Below are 21,518 nucleotides of genomic sequence, written 5' to 3' on the forward strand. Positions count from 1 at the left end.
GTTGTTGCTGAAGGATCACTTTTCACAAACAAGAAAACTAGTAACAATTGGTAAGGAAAACTCTTTGTGTCCTCCCTCAGGAGCCGCACAAGTTAACTAAAATAAAATAATCAATGTCTAAGACATCTAAAATCAGCGGTTGCCTGATTCCATGCCAATGTTTTCTTATTTGTTTGGTCAAGAGACTATTCAGTTGTCCAGCTAACTTTTGCCTTGATTAAGGTTAAGAAAGTAGTGAAAAGCCAAGAAAGCAGTGTTCTGCTGAGTTCATTGGTGATGATATCGCCAATTGGCAGGTCCAAGAAATTCCAGCTATTTGTTGAGAGCTGCTTGGTGAAGAACCATGGGCAGAGGCCCACCACAGAGCAACTGCTGAAACACCCCTTCATCCGGGACCTGACTAATGAAAGGCAGGTCCGCATCCAGCTCAAGGACCATATTGACCGCACTAAAAAGAGGCGTGGTGAGAAAGGTGGGTAATGTATCGCCATGACTAGACCTCAGCCTCCTTAACCATGCTTCTTCCTTCCTCTTCAACCATAGCAAAAGTAGCTTACTGCTTACTGAGCATCTCAGCAATGCCATATGGAAATATAAATAAGAGCATAATGGGTTATGGAAAGTGAAAAATTTATGTGAAAGAACTTGTATTTTCACCTGTTTTCAGACTGATTGTCATTGCTGTTGAATACACAATTGCACTAACAGTCGGCATCCAGACAACATAAACTTGTATTTAAATGTAAATGGTTAGATTAATAAGCAAATGTTGATGAGACCTTGTTTCTAAAAATAAGGGCGGCACAGTGGCACAGTGAATAGCGCTGTTGTCTCACAGCACCTGGGTGGTGCGAGAGGACATGGATTTGAACCCCACGCCATCTGTGTGGAGTTTGCATGTTCTCTGGGTGCTCTGGTTTCCTCCCACAGTCCAAAGACATGCTCTTCAGGTTCCCCATAGTGTGTGAGTGACAGAGAGAGTGTCTTCCACTGATGTATGGATGAGTGACCCAGTGTAAGTCACTTTGGTGAATAAGGTGTGTGGGCTGATAACACTACATAGAGTTCATTGGAAGTCGCTTTGGAGAAAAGCGTCTGCTAAATAAATAAATGTAAATGTATTTCAAGTTGAGTGGTGTTTGCTGGTGCTTACCCTACTTCTAAGGATACCTGCAACGTCCAGCAAAGCATGTAATAGGATCAACATTTGTATGTGGTGCCTTCCGCCTATACATTTGAACTGGAAATTTCAAAAAGCTGGAGGGGTGTCAGACACAGTCTGTGTGTGTTTTTGTCGCAGATGAGACGGAGTACGAGTACAGCGGAAGTGAGGAGGAAGAGGAGAACGACATAGGAGAGCCCAGGTAAGCTTCCAGTTTCCCCACAAAAGTTGTCAACATGATATGCAGATACGGTCTTAGTGGTACAGAACCCAGAATACTGCAGAGGTATCACAGAATCCTGTTCTGGCTTAGTCGTGTAAAAGAACAATAAAGGAAATCCCACAAAGCCGTTAGTAATGATACTGCCTTTCAAGAGAATTCTGTGCATTTTATCTCTTCAAGTTTAATGCATGTTTCTTTTGAATTTTCTACTTTCAGCACTTTCTTTTAAACATTTTTACTTTAAGCCTCATTATTATAGATGATAAAGAGATTCTTGCCGGCAGGCATGCAACTGTCTGACGGATGACGTGCAGGAGAAGCCATGCCCCGTGTCGCGGGTGGAATTCTGCTTACGTTGCGTGGTGCTCGACTTTAAATCGTTAAAAGTATTGTAACGACTTGTGTTACCGAGAGTTTGAGCGGGAACTGGGTCTATTGTAGTTGAATAGTTGAATTATGGGAAAAATGTAAGTGTTCAAGCGCTGCGGGACTTACGGGGAATATAAGGGAGTGGCTGTATTTGCCAGCAAGAGAAGGGCGAAAGCCTGAGGGCGCTAAGCAGGCTGGGAAGGCTGGCTTGAGGTAAAGCTCTTGGAGGAAAAGGGGTCCACAGTATTGTCATAAGTGTCATTTTAAATGTCGCTGCTTCTCTGCTCCTTTTCTGAGTAGGGTGTAAACATTGCACAAGTGGTCATGAGAATGAAATACAGGGGCGCTACAGCAAGGAAATATGTGATATATGGATATTTGGTGAGGACTACCATACATATTATGCATGTTGAACTGTGTTTGCGTCCAATTTAAATATTGTTCAGGGTGCAGTTTCTGAAAGTGAGCTTGTCACCATGCCAACTGTGAAAGTGCTACGCTGTTGTGATGGTTTGTCTGCGTGCGCTTGGAGAAGCTGGCAGGTCACATGAACGTTCGCTGCGACACACCTCTTTTACCGCAGCTCTCTCATCAACATCCCTGGGGAGTCGACCCTGAGGCGGGACTTCCTGCGTCTGCAGCTGGCCAATAAAGAGCGGTCAGAGGCTCTGCGCAGGCAGCAGCTGGAGCAGGAGCAGAATGAGGAGCACAAACGCCAACTGCTGGCCGAGCGCCAGAAGCGTATCGAGGAGCAGAAGGAACAGCGGCGGCGGCTGGAGGAGGTGAGCGCGTTCCTGCGCTGCCCGTGATGTCCTTCTCCAGCCTCATGCACCACTCTTAAACTCCTACGTTACAACGTTCTACGGTTTCTTAAGTACGCAAACTTACAATGTCTCACTGTGCTGGTGGCCAGAAGCTGTCCCGCCGCAGCGTGCACAGTGTCACTGGTGGGGGAAACACGGCAGTGATTTGCTGATTCAGCTTCGCTTTCTTCTTTTTAAAAATGTACATTTTCTTTTTCAGCAGATATTTACTGTCTGCAGAAAACAAGTTTCATGACTTGCAGTTTCACGGATTTGTTAAGATGAGCTTAGGTTTAGTATGTGAAAGATATAAAAAAGAGTCCCCCAGGCCCCCGGAAAAGGAACATGATCACATGTCCAGTTCATTAACGGCGATGCAACATCCTGGTCACGATGGCTCAATAATATATTCTGTTTTTTGTATTATGATGAAAACAGTTTTCAGTTTAAGAACAGTTTTCATTTTGCGCTGGTGGAAAAGCAGTTTTTCCAGGAAGTAAAACTAAGTCTGGGGCCTGGGAGTCACTGAGCTGTGTCTGATAGAATTCCTGGCATTTGGAGCCCTGAAGGATGATGTCACCATGACATCATAGCAAGCGCTTCTTTTCATTAATTAATTTCAAAGGCTACTGTGGCGGTAGAAAAAGCCATGCGCTGTTTTCCTGTTTCCAGAAAGTGGCCTTAAATGGGGAAAAAAATCTTGGTTATGACCTTAAAACAACAAATCTCCTTTTTCCACCATGTTCCCTTTGGAATTCTGCTGCTCAGAGAAAGACAGGACTTTTCTTTATTTCTTATTAATACAGCTTGCAAAGCTTCTTTTGTAGCTTATGGTTTAGTCCTCTAACCCAGTTATACAGCTACAGCAAATCAGGTTAAATACCTTCCACAAAAGGACAATAGTAGTTTCCCCAGTGGAATATAAAAAACAGGTCCCTCACCCCTAGACTGGGCAAAATGAAGTGTGACCCACAGAAACACAAAGGAACAGTTTCGGGGACCGCTGTCCTGAACAAGATACTCCTCTTCTTTGGAGCTGTAAGGAAAACGATCTCTTTCCACCGCCCACATGCGGGCAAGATGCGTGTTTATTTTTTTCCTGCCTACCTGGGGATTGTTGCTCACAGGCAAGAAAGCAAGGCTATCTAATCCCGAGCATAATGAGATAACGGCGTGGAAACTTCCTCTCTTAGGTTGTTTCACATCTTGTATGCTTTCGGGCCCCACAGCACAGGCGTGATTCATCTGCAATAGTAGCAGACAGATGTGTCACGGGGGTGTTTGTATGATTCACTTCCCTCGAAAATCAAAACTTACTGACTAGTCCAAAATAAAATCAGACATACTCTTGTTTGGTATCTTTTGGTGAAAGAATGCCGATTAAACACTAGTTGCTCACATCAACCACTTCTCACTCACTTTTATGTTTCGGCCTACTCCAATTCCCTAAGTGCGGCGCCACCTACTGGCCGTGTGGTAGTTCTTCCCTTACAGGCTGTCTGGTAAACTTGCAATGGCGACACACTGGGCGTAACAGTGTGCCGCTGCTCCAAAGAGGCCTGCTGCTGCGCGATCCCTAAGGTGCGCCGCCGATACTGCTGGCACTCGGCCCACAGGGAGCCGCTCTGCCGGCAGCAGAACCGCAGAGCAACCTTCAGCTGTGTCCCCTGCGCGTTACATCCGTCTCGGAGCGCACATTTGTATTCCAAGGGGCCTCTGCATAATTTCTTTATGTCTTTTATATGGCTCTGTCCGTAACCCTAACCTTGACCAGCTGGCTCCCCTTGAGGACTGGGATAGTGCTGTATGTGCAAACAGAACCACACAGCATACACTCAGTGTGTGCAAAGTATAAATTGCGCCCACACACACGCACACAGACATTGTCAGAAACTGCTCGTCCCAAGCGGAGGCGCGACGAGCCGGAGCATAAGCTGGCAACACAGGGCGCAAGGCTGGAGTGGGAGGGAATGCACACAGGACTGGACGCCAGTCCATAGCAAGGCCTCCCAAGCAGGACTCGAACCCCAGACCCACCAGAGAGCGGGACCCGGCCAAGCACGCTGCGCCGCTGCGCCACCGCGCTCCCCCTCTATAAATTCCATTTATCTGATTTTTTTTTTACAGTGTTAAACTACACTGATTTAACCATTTATACACCTGTGTAATTTTTACTCATCAATTTAAAGTGCCTTGATCAAGGGCACTACAGCACGAGCTGGAAATCAAAACACCGTTCTTCAAGTACTACGTTGCGTATACATAGGCACGTACACATATACAGCCTTCCCCCACTTTATGAAGGTGATTCCCTGAAGGTAAAATCCTGTTCGTAACGCAAAGACATAATTAACCTCAGTTTCACTGGTGAACATTTTTAACAAAGCAGTTTCCCTTCATTAATTACTCTATAGTACTGTGTGGCTGTCTACGTGCCTTTATTCATCCCTTTAGTAGCTGTTATGCAAGCAAAGCATACATGCGGGCGATACTCTGTGTTTATGCATTTCGACCCCTTTACTGAAAAAAAAAAACAAAATATCAGTAAAGACAAAAGAAATCAATGAAAATAAAGCGAATGATTGACACTCATCAAAGAAGTTGACGTGGTGTCTGAGCCTGGGGTTTGCGATTCCACATGGGTTTGATTCCTGCTCAGTCTGCGTAGAGTCTGCATCTTCCCCCCTTGGCTGCGTGGGTTTCCTCCCACAGTCCACTGACCTGTGTTTCAGCTAAATTGGTGACTCTGAATTGCCCACACTGTGTGTGTCTGTGTCTGTGCGTGTGTTGCTCTGCTGTATAAATGTGAATGATTGTAGGGACTTTAGTACAGTGTATCTAAACACTCTAAGTCACCTTGGATAAAGGTGTCAGCTAAATACTGCCTGATAATCAATCACTTTATCCTGCCTTGAAGAAAAGCATCTGCCAAATTAATAAATATACATTTGAATATAGATGTCTTGCATCACTGGGCTGTTTGGAGGCACACAAAATCCAAGTTCCATCCTTGTAATTGCGAAGAAATGGCACGTAAACCGAAGTAGGGTTATTAAATGAAGCTCCTTGTAAAATCAGATTTCATTTTTTCTTTTCTTAAGGGAAGACTGTATACACACACACACACACACACTTTCTGAACCGCTTGTCCCATTCGGGGTCGCAGGGAGCCGGAGCCCAACCCGGCAACACAGGGCATAAGGCCAGAGGGGGAGGGGACACACCCAGGATGGGACGCCAGTCCATCGCAAGGCACCCCAAGCGGGACTCGAACCCCAGACGCACCGGAGAGCAGGACCCGGTCCAACCCACTGCAGCACCATGCCCCCAGACTGTATACAGATTTTAGAAAAATAAAATAGACAAGTGGTGAAAATACTATTTAAAATGATTGCATCTTCAAAAATTCATAGCTCAGAGACCCTTTGTGATTGTGTGTGTGTGTGTGTGTGTGTGTGTGTGTGTGTGTAACATGTATGTATGAATGTATGCAGGTGTGTACACTGACAGCTGCTCATCACTCCACTTCTGTCTCTCAGCAACAACGGCGCGATAGAGAGATTCGGAAGCAGCAGGAACGGGAGCAGCGGCGGCGCTACGAGGAGATGGAGCAGCTACGTCGTGAGGAGGAGAGGAGGCAGGCAGAGCGCGAGCAGGTAGCCGCACAGGCATACACCCGAACAAATGTGCTCACACACACACACACACACACACACAGACTGTGTCTCATCTCAGGGCCTGGGCACACTCCTGATGGAGAGCTCGTGGTTCATGGCAGTGGGTGTGCTCCATTCTGACCGAATGCAGACCGCGATATATCCCTGGGAGGTCACTGGCGCAGATTGTCAGTGTAGAGGTGGCAGCAGTTACCCTACACCGAACCCATGGCTCCTACCTTTTTCTCCCTCTCTGCCCCTCTGCCCATTTTCACAGCAATCCCAGTTCTGTCAGTTATCAGGCGTACGCCCTCCCCAGAGAGAAACACGGTAATTAGCACATGTCACACTGACATCAACTTTTAGATACATAAGAAAGAAGAGCGAAGCGATGCACTAGCTGCAGCTGAATATCTCGGCGGATGGAACCAGTGAATAAATCCCAGGGATGGAACGCAAGTTGCATGTGTGATGCACGTGACACATGCAACCCCTCACTGCTGGTGGTACACACTTTTCAAAACAACTATTTCCTTGGGGGATGCTTTCATGCAAAGTACCTATCATTATCGCACTTCATACAGAGGGGAATTTACAGCCTCGGTAAGATTAGTGTAGTGGTGAACTGCCTGGCTCAAGGGTGCAGTAAGCACTGACATCTCTCTCACACACACACACACACACACACACACACTGTCTGAACCGCTTGTCCCGTACGGGGTCGCGGGGAGCCGAAGCCTAACCCGGCAACTCAGGGCATAAGGCCGGAGGGGGAGGAGACACACCCAGGACGGGACGCCAGTCCGTCGCAAGGCACCCCAAGCGGGATTCGAACCCCAGACCCACCAGAGAGCAGGACCCGGTCCAACCCACTACGCCACCGCGCCCCCCTGCACTGACATCTTTGGGCTTGAATTCACAAATGTTGTGGTCACAAGTTCGCTTCCTTACCCGTGGAATGTAAATGGCAGTACTCTTAATGGAGCCCTGAAAGACAACTGAAGGCATTCCTGTGGCAGTGCCCACTCTTGGTATACGATGCTCAGTGGGCTTCGCTGGCATGGGGGTCCTTCCGACACAGTCCAGGTGTCCTTGGCTCCTGCATTCCTGTGGCAAGAAGAGTTACGCTGTGGATTTACCTCCAATCCCTCCCTCTAAGCTCTCTTACAGTCACATTTGTGTATTATTTTTGCTGACACTTTTCTCCAAAGCAGCTTACAATGTTAAGCTACTTTACACCGATGGACTCATGTATACAGCAGAGTAATTTTACTGTATCTGTTGAGGGTAAGTAACTTGATCGAAGGCACTGCGGTGCAGGGTTAGAGTGGCAAGTCTAACCACTACACCACCTGCTGCCTTCTTGCTCTTCCTTTTTGCTACCCCCCCACCCACCTATATTGTGTTATTTTCAAATAGCTTGTAGCAAATAAACTAAAGCTCTTCAGATGTGTCCCTTCTCTCTTTCTCTTCAGCGCGATGGTTTCTGACACGGTATAAATGTCCGAAGTCCTGTGTCCGGTGTGCACCACTCTTTTTGGATGCCTTCTCGTGCTTTTAGTCACAGCTGTCTTTCCCCTGCCTCCTTACCATGCTGGCCACTCCTGTAGGAGTACATCCGCCGGCAGCTGGAGGAGGAGCAGAGGCAGCTGGAGATCCTGCAGCAGCAGTTGTTACAGGAGCAGGCTCTCCTCCTGGTAAAGGAGTTGGGGTACCCCCCACCCACTACTACCCCGCCCCTGTTCATCACTGCACCCAGTGTCCTATCTGCATGTGTCTTGCATGTTGCTTTGGTGACTACCTAGCATATGGAGTCATCTTACAGGTAGATTCATATGCAGTTCATCCTCACATGACCAGACTAGTAGAGAGGACAGGAGTCTGGAAAGGACATGGGCCGATCCTTCCAATGTATCATATGTCTGATTTTTTAAGAAAAATAATTTTTACATGATTTTTACATTTTCTTTACACTTTTACAATCATTTATATCTTATGTGTAAATAAAGAGTTTTAATAAAGCACAGCATAATATGACCAAATAAGACAATGGAAGATATCTTGGGTTTCATTTTGCCTATTAATAACCACTCAAGAGCAAAATTAGTAATGATCATGATGCTGGAGGATGGCAAAAATTTTATCAAAATTCCTAACCAAATACGCATTTGTAATATGTTCTTCGTATTATTCATGTTACTCTAATATCTGGTGACATCAGGTCTAGTCATGCGTGAATGAATCATTGACAACATATCAATAAAAGCAGTCCATTGCTTATACGTGTGTGTGTGTGTGTGTGTGTACTTCATATAATGAGAGAACAGATGTGTAATTGTATCATTTGCTATAGCCTTTGTTATTACTTAATAATTCAAGCTTTGTGGTGTCCATATTCTGTTATAGTACATATATTGGATTGTTTTGGACTGTACCTTGCACTGTTTTTTTTCACATATGTGTGATGGAGAGTGTGAATTCTGGACAGAATAAGTTAATTTATCAATCTTTTCCTTCTTTCACTTAATAGAGCACAGGACTTGTGACTGTAAGGTGATTAGGTATAAAATTAGATTTTGTGACAGTGATAGGTCTTTTGTCACTCTTCGCACTATTCTTGAAACGGCCTCCAGGTCTTGTGCTGGAGAATAATTTATCCCCGTCGACAGCTGGTCGAAAAACTCTTAATTACGGCAGTGTCGGCATAATGATGTTGGAAGGGGACTCCCTCCGGTAGTACATTACCAACCGCATTGCTTGTGTCAGTCCTTGGGATTAAACTAGTATATCACCGTACCGCCTGCTGTTAGTCCTCAGGGCAAACTAAGCATATTTGGTGTGCTTTGTTTATTTTGCTATACCATTGTGTCAGTGTTTGTTACACACCTCCACCATATCACCTCGGTAGTATGCCCTGTATGTTGCACGTACGCCGTCTGGGTTTGTGGATTTTCTCGATGATTTGTGAAGCTGTTCTAACTTGATCAGTCTTTGCAATGACTCTCTGCAGTATCTGCAATCGAAGGATGACTAGTACCCTGGGTTTTCACATTGCTCTTGTTGGGCGTATACCATGATCTAGGTCCCTTCTCTGCAGAGCTCTGGCCCATATTCTGTACCTATACTTCTTTCTTTCTTTTTGTGAAATCAGACCGCAGGGTAACCTGGGTTTCAGTTTTTTTGCAGCTCTTCTGCCTCCAAGCTGCCCAGTAGTAGGACGATAACTTAATATATGCATGGCATAGATGCTACAAGCATCATTGCGCCTTTTATTTCACCTTTGCTTATGATGAAAGTGATGCTTGAAATATTGTTCCATATTTCAAAAATAGCATATTTCAAAATCACTGGAGCTTCTGTGTAGTCATTGCCCTTGGCACACAAGTCACTATACCTCTACCCACCCTACCTGTGACTCTTATTTGTATATAAGGTCATTAGACCATGATCCCCATATGTTTGCATCTACATTCACATTTACATTTATTCATTTAGCAGACACTTTTCTCCAAAGCGTCTACAATGCGTGCAATGTTGCATCCTATCATGAAATTCCCATGACTGTGATGGCCTGATGCACTGGTTGGCCCATGCCATGTGACAATGAGAAGCTATTCCACTGGTCCAGCCTATTTTGTGTCCATGCTCTGAAGTGGCTTTCTCATTGTTGTCTTGCTCTGATAGTTGAGCCCACACAGTGACTTAAGCGGCTCTTTGTGTTTCAGGAGTACAAGCGGAAGCAGCTGGAGGAGCAGCGGCAGGCAGAGCGTCTGCAGAGGCAGCTCCAGCAGGAGAGGGCTTACCTGGTGTCCCTTCAACAGCAGCAGCAGCAGCAGCAACAGCAGCATCAGGACCCCAGACCTGGAGAGAAGAAGCAACTCTACCACTATAAGGACTCAGTCAACCCAAGCGACAAGCCCACCTGGGCTAAGGAGGTAGGAATGTGGCAACTCACCCTGTGCCATAGTACTCATCAGACGTGACTTGCTTGCTGTTGGGTGGACATGACTTCTTGTGTGGCCACTGTGTTGCCCATGTGACAGAGTCGCAATACTTGTCCAAACGTGAGGAGCCCCAGGTACAATGGTGACACGCTAGTCGTTGACTCTACAGGTTCCAGGGATTTCTTGTGCAATCTGTGGCAATGACACACACAGGTGGCTGTCTACTGTGAATTCCAGGTCTGGGATGATCCTTGATCCAATTGGTCATCCAGGTCTGTAGAAACCAGGGGGCCCTGGGCCTCTCCAGGCACAGACATGACTATTCAGAAGTTATTGTTTGTTCACGGTGACTAACCATGCAACCTTTTCTCTGAGTATAGCAGGGGCTGCTCTTTAGAAGAGTCTACTGTCTTAAAGGTTATTTCCATTAAGAGTCACGATGGGGAACTCTTGTAATCTCTTTATCGTGTTCTCCTCAAACGCAGCTTGTTTTTGTTTCTCGCCTCTTTGCGTGCGTGACATTTTACGTCTAACTTGTCTTATTGACTTCCTATGAGGTGGTCCATGGTTGTCCTGGTTCTGAGTTTAACTTCTGTATTAATTGCTTCTTTGATCCCCCTTTCAGGTCATGAGGCAATCCCACAGTAACTCCCCCTGTCCCCGACTGCAGCATCAACAGCCCAGACGGGGCTCTCCATCGCACCCTCACAAATGCCAAAATGCTGTCCGCAGAACATCCTCTAACCCCTCCTACAATCCAACCCCCAGTCATCCCCAGAACTACAAAAAGCTGAAGCAACAGCTGTATGTGCCTAAAATTCAGATTTCTGGTGAGCAGAACTGCCCAGTGGACCTGGCCCGCCCAATTGACATGGTCAAAGAGGTCAGCCAGCATGTGCTGGGAGTCCATGGCGCCAGAGGGCGATCCCGAGGGCGCAGTCCTGGCCCTGCGCACAAACCGGTTAGTCTGAAAGACGTCTCAAACATACGTCGGTCTAGCTCACATTCACCATGCTTCAGGTCATCCATGAATGACGACAGTCAGTCAGGGACCTTGGTGGCATTCCGCCTGGCCGCCAGCTCTGAGAACCTCCATGAGCACTGGGACCTGGGGCCTTATGGCTCCTATAAGTTTAACCTTTCATCTTCCGCTCCTGAGCATTCTCTGCAGCCGCTCATGGTGCCCACTGAGAAGCGCCCATTCTCTGAATCGTCCAAAAGCTCACTTCACGTCCCCCTTTTACACTCCTTCATCAGGAATAGCTCCGTGTTTGATGAACCAGACGAGGAGCCTGAGTTTGGGCTACTGGACCTTTCAGCCTCGGCCCCAGAGCACTTGCTGCACCAAGCAAACCGTCAGCCACTGTGGCGATCTAAGTCTTCCTGTGGGCAGAAGGCACTATTAGATATCCCTGATTTTAAGCCTGGAAAACACCTGGGGAAAGCTGCTGAGAAAGCCCTTTCTGCCTTACAGTGGATGGGCCTTTCTCCCAGAAGTTTGTCCCCCTCCATCTCTAGGTCCTTGTCCAGCTCCCCTAACAGCTCGCGCTCCAACTCCCCATCCCCTTCCATGTCCCCAGTGCTGCCCTTCGAATTAGAGTCCCTGCACCCAGCGAAACACGCGTAGAAGCTATGAGCTTCCTCGCGTGCCATGCTTTGTACATAGCGCTCAATCCTGCTTTCTGCCAAAATGCGTTTGCTTTTCAAGTTCATTTAAATTTGTTAGATTTTTTCGCCCTCAGCTCATTTATTTTTCATAGCTATGCTGTGGATTTTTAGCCACAGTCTTATCCAGTGCTGGAGCACCGCTCTAACAGCTGTGTGCTCTGTGAGACAGTAGAAAACCATACTGAATGTCTGCTTTAAAAAACCATTTTGCTGGCATTCCACCAGAATAGCTTCATCATCCCTTTTGTTCAAAATTCATTGAAGTTCAGTTTTTTTTTTAAGGAGAAAATAATCGTGCTCTATCAAAATTTAAATGTTGCATTCCCATTTTAAGGTCAGTAGTCACATCCCACCCGGGATTAATTCACATCCCTCTTGTATGTATACTGGTGCATACAGTGGGGCAGTTGGAAGCATAGTGGTCAGAAGTGCTTCCTCTAGACCCAAAGGTCACAGGTTTGAATCCCACTTCCTCTAGTACTACCCTTGAGCAAGGCACTTATTCTAAGTTGTTCCAGTAAATTACCTAGCTGTATAAATGGGTCAGTGTTTGTAGATAGATTAACATTGTAAGTCTTTTTGGAGAAATGTATAAGCTAAATGCATAAACGTACACAATATTAAAGAATATTCAAAAACTGTTTTTCAAAAAGCACTCAGCAGTTAAAAGTTTTCCATTGTTATGTACAATATGTGAAAAGGCACACAATGTCTGAAACCGCTTGTCCCAAGCGGGGTCGCGGCGAACCAGAACCTAACCCGGCAACATAAGGCGCAAGGCTGAAAGGGGAGGGGACACACCCAGGACGGGACGCCAGTCCATCGCAAGGCACCCCAACCAGGACTCGAACCCCAGCCCCACCAGAGAGCAGGACCCGGCCAAACCCGCCATGCCACCATGCCCCTGTGTAAAAATATATAAATACATGTTATATTATCCAAATATGCTAAATAGTTTGTTTTCGCCTACCAAATATAAATTCATATTTTTGTATTGCATTTAAGTGTTTCTTATTCAACTCCATATCTTTGAGGGAAATATATCAATATATAAACATACCAGGTTGCGAAACACGTGTTGCATTCCGAACAGTTCATCTCACAACTCTAAAAGCCCCACGTTTAAATTTATTCAATGAAAACCTTAGTTGTCTACCACAGACAGGTGCTCTCTGTTTCCTTGAGTGCATTGCCAGTTTGTGAGCCCCCTCCTTTCCCATCACCCCTTCACATTGCCACACACCCCTGCCTTATACCATCCTTCAACATCCCATGGCGCTGTGGATGACATCACACACCTGCCCCTTCAACTGCCTACCTGGAATCTGGCCACCACCCCCCTGGATCATCCTTGCCTGTCAGCCCTCCCGCATAAGGTTCAACCGACAGCCACGTTTGCGTTTAATGCTGTCTGGGGACGTGGTGTTTCGCTCTCTTCCTTTTACACGGTCTCTCACATGGCGGCAAGCGCTCAGCTGCAGGTAGAGTAGGGTTCAGGCACAGCCTGTACCGTGTGTGACAGACGACTCACCTCGCACATAGATTAACATCTATCTAATGCAGCCCTTTGTGGTTGGGCCCATCTGATGCAGACCCCACATGTTCGGTGGGTGGAACATTGTGAATATCACAATAAGAATAATATATGCATTCACCATCACAATGAAGAATCCCCATGAGATTTGTAGCTTTAACATTATACGAAGGGCACTAGTGCTGCACTCAACCCTTAACCGGTTGTTTTCAGTCAGTATCTATCAGTAGAAATGGATATTCACCCAACCTTGTGTGATTCGAAGTACATTGCACTTCTCTCAGCTGCTGTGAGAGAAATTGGAGCATGTCTCTACATGGGAGAGCAGTCCACACATAACCACTGGCCTCTCAGCTCCAAGATAGGCCTGCCAGTTGGGCCTCACTGCAGGAATCGGAGCTGCATCATTCAAATGGTGTCCAACTAACATTCCATGCTCATTCAATTGAGTGTAGTAGTGTCCTGCATTTCTAAATGCAAGACCTTATCTTCTAACGCAAGCCAATTAAATAAGGTAGAGAATGCTGGGAAACCATCACCATTAATCCTAGTTCAACGCCTTGTAGAAAGCAGATTGCTGCCATGTTACCATAATAGCCAGGGCTTGGGGTCTGTAAAACCTTCTGGAAGACATTGACTTTTCCTCTGGTTTAACACAGTGATCAATATGGTGGTCTCTTGTCTTCTCTCTTCATGTATGTTTTCTTTCCCTCTGAAGTCAGAATACCTCTTCCTGGGATAGCCCAGCGCTCTGGGCCAACTTCTCTTGCTGCAGCATGGGAAGGATTTGGGTGTATAGGCAGGAGAGAATCTGTCACACAAAGGATTAATCCACTCGTGCCTGTGATACAGAGTACCTTGTGTGCTTGTTACCCATCCATCCACAGACGATATTTGATACGTTACTCTATACAGTTCATCCACACATGGCTGGACCTTATGTGTACAGATACTGGAATTAGAAGAAATTGCAACAGACATTAATTTTTAAAAAATAACTATTTCAGTGTTTGAATCAAAAAACTTAGCTTAAAACTGTGTCATATATGTTTATGTTTAAAATATGTTTGATACTGCATCTTCCAACATGGAATGAATGTCTATTTTATTGTTTTAATTTGTGATATTATGCTATGTTTTGTTAAAAAAGACATTTTATTTATTTATAACAATATTACTTTAATATCAAAAAATTTTAAACATGTACATGATACATTCTAACAAAGCGTATGACTAGACACCCCTCCCCACACTAGTCCTCTCATGTGTGGATGAACTGTATGCCAAGTTAGTTACCTTTACAGCGTCTCGTGATCCGATTAGTTCATTTATGACAAGAAAATGTGAAGAAACGAAAAAAAAGATAAAGAAACCAGAGTTTAGAACCACTTCAGCTGAGAAGAGCGGCTGCTGTAGACATTCTCTTGGTTGGTGGTCCGTCAGTTTTGTAAACACCCATATCCTTCCTCGTTGCAAAGAGGGAAGATGACCTTTCATGCAACTAACAGATCCTTTCCCCCCTTCTCAGTAGGTCCATACTGTGTTAGCCTTATATGAGTTAATCATCTCATGTGGAAGAACGCCGATCTCAGCCTGGCACTTGCATGAATCGCCAAATCGACATGCAGTGCCAAGCTAGCAACGATAGTTTGACATAGACATCAACAAAAAACCTCATCTGGTCTGATTGTTCCTCTCTGCCTCTTTTGTAACGTAGACCAGTCTTTCTTTGCTTGAGTCTCTCCAGTGTTGTCAAGGCTTCCTAGAGAAACACGTGTTTAGTTGAATCTGACTTATGGATTAACTACCAGCTGTCACACTTGGTCTGGTGTTGTGTGTATACTTTCTACAGGCATAGGTTCCCATCAAACTGACCAAGGCTGTCTCATTTCATGTTTTTGCAAAATAAGAAGTACCACATTTAATGCTGGGTTGTTTTTATAGTAAGAAAAGGTGTCATGTGAAGTCTCCTTCATGAGGACTTTCTTTTGTCTGGGTTTCTGGAGCTGTGGTGGTGGTGGCTGCACTGATCCTGGGTAACGTCGCACGACAGCCTTTCCAGCCTGCTGAGAGACAGGGGCTCCAACCCCGATTGGCTGACCTCAAAGTCTCCCTCCGTTCTAAGAGATTGTTTTAAAATCTCTTTTTATTTTTCAAAGGTCATTGCTTCTTTTTTGCTTTTGATCGATGAGGTTTTATAATGAGATTTGTGCCACTGACGTAATCCAATGGGGAGACTTTGCAAGATACACATACTGTTGAGTATCAGGAGATGTGGCTACTAGGAGAGGTCCTGGATATCAGTTTAACATCGCATTGTGTGAACAAGACAAAATAATTTATTCAAAAGCATCTGCTAAACGGATAAATAATGTTGAACAGTCCTCAGCTTGGACAGGGAATTGGCTCAGACTGGTCCCATGCAGTGCTGGAGAAGCTGTCTGGGTGGTGGGCTTTGTGTGGTTCCTGGAACCACTGGCTGGTTCTCACAACTATTACCTGGGCAGGTGGAGGAGCGCTCCAAGCTGAATCGCCAGAGCTCCCCAGCCCTGCAACACAAGGTGGCCAATCGAATCTCGGATCCATCGCTGCCACCCCGCTCCGAGTCCTTCAGTAGTGGCGGGGTGCAGCCGGCCCGCACCACGCCCATGCACCGGCCTGCCGAGCCCCAGGTAACTGCCCAGCCTCCCTGCTGCAGTCTCCCCGAACCCCCAGTGTTTCATTTAAGTTCTTTATCACTGGTCGGGTTTACGTCTCCTGCCACGGTTCACCAAATCTTAGGTGGCAATGCCAGGATCAGAACCTTGCGCTGCCTGATGTAAATTCTATTACTCCCTCCAGATGGCCCACCTGGTCCCCACAAAGTGCCACAGTCCGGCCATGACGGGCTCCCAGTCTCTGCATGACCAGTCGACTCAGGGAGTCTCTGCCTTTCAAGAAAGTCTGGTGCCCCGCCGGGGAGAGATGCCCCGCCAGAACTCAGACCCAACGTCAGAAACACCCCCACCACCACCTCGCGTTACTAGCCGTGAGGACAAGTTTGACCGCACTTCCTGGCTGAGACAGGACGATGACATCCCACCTAAGGTAAGAGGATGTGGGGGGATACAGAAGTAAGGTAAACGCAAACTTTGAGCCTCTATTAGTAAGATTAGGCGTGATGCAGTCATGTGGTCACCAGTTGGACAAGCAGCTTCTTTCATCCTCTCGACAAAGGTGAAACATTTTACCATAGTAGAATACCAAGCTGTATAAATGCATGAGGTATAAAACTCTGTCCTGTGTACCGGACAGAGAGCACCTGCTCTGTGATTCGATTACATTTTGTAGTGTAGCAGTTCTCTGCCCTTGGGGTAACAAGTGGTGTAACGATTGGAGACACTACCATGTACTTGAAAGAGTCATGTTTGAATCCCACCTCGTGTTGTGGGGTCCTCAAGCAAGGTGCTTAACATTACATTGCTCCAGCAAAACTTACCCTGCTGTATAAATAAAAATTGTGAGTGGCTTGGGAGAGAAACGTCAGCTAAATGGATTACAAAAATTACAAAATTTTTCAAAATTCTTAGTTATGTTGATTTTTGCATTGATTATGAATAAAGTGTACTGATTACAAATATATTACTACTTCTTCTAGAGTGTCGGTTTTAGTTTCTAAAAAGTACCAAGACATTCTAGACTGCATCAGATCCTAAAAGGTACTGGAATAGTCAGTACTTGGAACCTGGTGCCAAAATTCTCCAAAGTTTGCTCATCTCTAGAATGTGGAATATTATTCTGAAAACGAACAATACGAATATTATCGACTAATGCCAAAAATATTCTTAATTTAACAAAACTGAGTGGAAAATGCAAAAAAAAATTGCCATAATAAAATTTTTGTTGCATTGTGTTATTATTAACACACACGAATTGACCGAAACCGCTTGTCCCGAGCGGAGTCACGGCGAGCCGGAGCCTAACCTGGCAACACAGGACGTAGTGTTATTACAGTATTATTTTAGACAATAACAATAACAGTAAGAATACAAAAGCGCTTCACTTTCGTCGCCGCCTTGTTTCTATGCAGGTGCCCCAGCGAACTACATCCATCTCCCCGGCGCTGGTGAGGAAGAACTCCCCTGGGAACGGAGTGGGCCTGGGGCTGCGAACTGCATCCCAGCTCATCCGGGCCAGGTCTGTACGCTGACAGCTTGCTTGCTCTCCCGGTCCCCCAAATCTGTGCCGTTCTGGTGCCGGCAGCAAATGACAATGCCATTAAACATCATTGTTAACTCGGAGGCCGACTGACCAGCTGTTGCTGCGCTTGTGGCCCCGGGTACGCCTGGAGACACCAGTGTTCCAGGAGACTGCGTGAGCTTAGCTTACTGGCTGTGCGTGTCCCTGTGCGTCTCCCTGACCCCCACGAACTCCAGCAACCCAGACCTGAGGAAAACAGAACCGGCCCCAGAGACCGTCCTCCACAGGACTAGCAGCGGAAGCTCGTCTAGCTCCAGTACTCCCAGCTCACAGGCCGGGTCCAGTGAAAGGAACCGGGTTCAAGGTGAGCGTCGCATTGGCAGTGCTTCTCGGTGCTTCACCCATAGCCACAGACAACGAGTCACGCAGGTATGAAAAGAAAGCCGTCTAAGCCTTTTATCAATATGAATTATTAAAAGTACCCACCTGAACGTGGTCAGTGTTTATCTGGAGGGGCTTAGTCATATCAGAAGTACTGTTTTATTAATAGGCTTGCAAATTTTGATTTCAGTTAGATTAATGGATTCGTTCACTTTTTTTTTGCGACGGATTACATTAACAGGCAGAGACTTCAGACATTTCAGTGACATTCATGCAGCTTTTTTGTGGCCTACAAAAAGGCAAGAGGCTTTTTTTGGAACCGCTTCTCTCGTGTGACATGCCAAATAGCCGGGCTGCTGGGAAAAGCGCTGCGCCGTGAAGAGGAGGTGAATTAAAGGCACCCGCCGAGCAGAGCTCTCTAGGGGAACATGCGGCTCCCCGAGGGCACGGTCTTCACTCCGCGTGTGCAGTAGGAAGCCAATCGCAACTGGGCACCTGGTTCTCGATGGCTCCGGCAAGCCTGTTTTGACGGGAGTGCAGAGATTTGAACGAAGCAGCACGGCCGGTTCGACGCGGCGGATAAATGGCCGAGAAATGCAGGCGAGGACACCTAGACTGCTGGAGCGTGCTTCTCTCACTATGTTCTCCTGTAAAAAACTGCTTCCCATGCACTCACCATTTCGCTGTCACCAGCGGAAAGATTTATCTTTTTTTACCTTCTCTTTAACTTGCCTCCTCATGGTTGCAGTCGACAGTTTATCCCGGGAATGAATTCAGAAAACGGCGCCAAGGACTGCGTGGAACGTAGCGGTGTGCTGTTTTCTGGTTGCCTCTTTGCATTAATCTGAGTGACAGACTGACACCAAGGCTCCATGGTGGGCTCTCCATATGCCTGCTGGAAGGAAGGATGCTGCATTGTGGATACGAGGGGGTCCGCTGGCTTTGTTCCACTTGGCTGGACCTTGTCCTCTAGAGAGCTCTGCTAGTACGCAGAGCGGCAGGGAGATGGATGCGATGAAATCGTCCCTAAGGATGTGCCCTGGAGAAGCTGACGGCACCACAGCAGCCCCTCAACCAGGAAGCACGGTGACCCAAAGTGCAGTATTCTTCTTCCTCTGTGCGCACAACTCAACATGCCCTTAATCGCAGCTGACTGTGAAAGTGCATTAGGGTGTCTCCCAAGAAAGTCTGACAAGACTAAGATGGAGGAAACATAGAAAGCTTCCTGCCCTCAAGGGAATTCGGGGCTTGGCGTCTCAAAAATGATTAAGCGCTATGTTTTGCCCAACGGGTGTTAATTTACTTTTACATTTATGCACTTGGCGCAGGCTTTTTTGCAAAGCTTTGTACAAGTCATGGTAAACAAAAGGGCATCAAAAACAGACAGAGGACTTAAATACAGGCACATGATTGTTTAATCACAGCTTCATCGTTTGATACAGCTATTCCCATAGCTCACATATTCCACAATCTGTCTACATGGGTGACGTACGAATAGGAAATGTAGATAAAAGTAAGTGGTGAGGGACTAACTAATGAAGCAGTGTTGAGCTTTGGAGGAAAATGAGTCAGAAGGAATGTTTTGACACACTTCTTAAATGCTGAAAGTGATGGGGCAGCTCTGAGAGACAGAGGGAGCTCTTTCCGCCACATCAGAGTCAAAAGCGAGAACCTACAGACTTTTCGATTTTGCACCGCTTGTGAGTGGGACGATTAAATGACCAGAAGCGGAGGATCGCTGGTCTCCTGCGGGGCTGTAGAGAATGATCAGGTCCTGATGGCGTCGGGGTGCAGATCGTTTGACGGTCTTGTAGGCTGTAACTAGAGTGTTGAACTTGATACGGACAGCTAAAGGAAGACAATGGAGGAAGACAAGGAGGGGAGGCACATGGAACTGCTATGGCAGGTGAAGCAAAACTCATGCCCAGGCATTCTGTATGAGCTGGAGAGTCTTGATGGCAGAGGGTGGAAGACCAGATAGGAGGGAGCCGCAGTGGTTCAAACAGGATATCACCGCGGCCTAGACCAGGAGCTGAATCCCCCGTGTTGTGCAATGTGGGTAGATTCCACACATGTTGAAGAGCTGATAACCATGAGAGTATCACCTTCACTCTGTATGATCAAGCATGGAAAGATTCACAGTTTTTTTCATATTTTTCCCTATATCTTTTCTCAGCTTCCTCTCACGTTTCACTCATGTCCTCAGTTTCATGCTTTTTTGCAGTTGGGCTGGAGGCCCTGTGGTGTAACTTTCCACTTGTTCATGGTCCAATGAACCATGCGTTTTGACAGTGACCTTTTTGTGGACAGGGTCCAGCGATGCAGAAGCATCCCCTGTGCTGTCCCAAGAGGCCCCCAAACCTCGACAGGAGGACAGCCGGGAGGTAACCAGGCCCAGTCGTCCTGCGGTGAGTGAAATGGAGCCTGTTTTTGCACTTGCGCTGCTTTGTGGAACACCAAGGTGGAGCCCCTTAGCTGCTGGCCCTGCCTAGGCTGTCTTTCCCTTGTTGGGGGTGTCAGCGACATCATTACTGTCTGCAGTGACTGCTTGTGTCCCGGTGTTAAAGTACTGTGGCCTGGTGTTACAGCAATGCTATTATTTACACATACTCTCTCTGCAAAATTGCACTTTGACTCCGGGCTCAGAATTAATGATTGCCCAATTGTCCAGCAGTTAGTTTGCTAAAGTTTTCATAGTTGGACAGACAGAATCTTTCTGATACTATCCATTGAGGCGCAGAGTGAATTAAGGTAAAATATTAAGTAAATTGATGGAAAACTCTTCATCTCTTGTTTTTGTTTCAAAATCTTTTTCATTTTTTCATTTAAATAAGTGTATGTTAGTGTATGTATGCCCATTCCCAGTGACAGGAACTTGTGGGTTATTTGTAGATTTGTATGTTTTCCTTTTACCAAATGGAACCGAGGTAAAATCCCAGAGGCTTTCATTCAGTTGTTGTGTGGAGTGTCCCAAACTTCACATATGCGTCAGAATGATGAACATGAACTGTGGCGACTGGAGGAATTTTATAGCCGTGGTTCTCCAAGATCGGCCTTAGGAACCGGTTCGGTTCGCCCGTCGGTTTCCACCACTCGGTTAACCCCTGCAGTGCGTCTGTGCAGCTGCTCAGCAGGCCAAGCCCATCACTGCTCTCTTAGTGATTATCCTCCATGTATCTTTCATGTACTTGCTGCTGTGTTCATTCACTTTCCAGTTTAGCGGTATTGCCATATCTCACCTATGAAATACATTCAGGCTGAAGTGCGCCCAACTCCATGTCGGCCCCGTGGCCAGCAGGCCGCCCTGATGCCGCAGCTCTGGTCTAACCATCTCTCATTTCTCTCGTAATCATCTTTCTACCTCTCTTGCTTTCTCCTCTCTCTCTTGCACCCTTGTTCTCTCCGCCTTCCCTCTGCTGTCGACTTCCATCTTCCCCAGAGTTATAAGAAAGCCATAGACGAGGTTAGTAGCGTCCTTCTTCCTTCATGTCCGTTCATCTGTGGCTCACGCTCACTGGGTAGTGACCTCGCTGTGCCTGCTGCCCGGAATGCCGATGGGGTCCTTGTAAAGTGTGCCAGGCCCACTCTTTTCACCACCA

General features: G+C 46.5%; 1 protein-coding gene across 4 annotated transcripts in view; it reads left to right on the plus strand.

The window, feature by feature from the left end:
* The window catches only part of tnika (TRAF2 and NCK interacting kinase a), an 84,504-nt gene that overhangs the window by 50,323 nt on the left and 12,663 nt on the right, over nt 1–21,518 (plus strand). Inside the window, exons 10-21 of one of the 4 annotated variants that reach the window (XM_018753438.2) lie at nt 297–472; nt 1,301–1,364; nt 2,338–2,536; nt 6,097–6,213; nt 7,824–7,910; nt 9,939–10,148; nt 10,783–11,118; nt 15,867–16,031; nt 16,201–16,446; nt 17,429–17,535; nt 17,775–17,902; nt 20,230–20,327. In XM_018753438.2, coding sequence (XP_018608954.1) covers nt 297–472; nt 1,301–1,364; nt 2,338–2,536; nt 6,097–6,213; nt 7,824–7,910; nt 9,939–10,148; nt 10,783–11,118; nt 15,867–16,031; nt 16,201–16,446; nt 17,429–17,535; nt 17,775–17,902; nt 20,230–20,327 — 1,933 coding nt within the window. The remainder of the gene's footprint in view (nt 1–296; nt 473–1,300; nt 1,365–2,337; nt 2,537–6,096; nt 6,214–7,823; nt 7,911–9,938; nt 10,149–10,782; nt 11,119–15,866; nt 16,032–16,200; nt 16,447–17,428; nt 17,536–17,774; nt 17,903–20,229; nt 20,328–21,518) is intronic. The other 3 variants (XM_018753441.2, XM_018753440.2, XM_018753442.2) reach the window with 3 other exon arrangements.

This window comes from Scleropages formosus, chromosome 3 (assembly GCF_900964775.1).
Source record: "Scleropages formosus chromosome 3, fSclFor1.1, whole genome shotgun sequence".
Lineage (NCBI taxonomy): Eukaryota > Metazoa > Chordata > Actinopteri > Osteoglossiformes > Osteoglossidae > Scleropages > Scleropages formosus.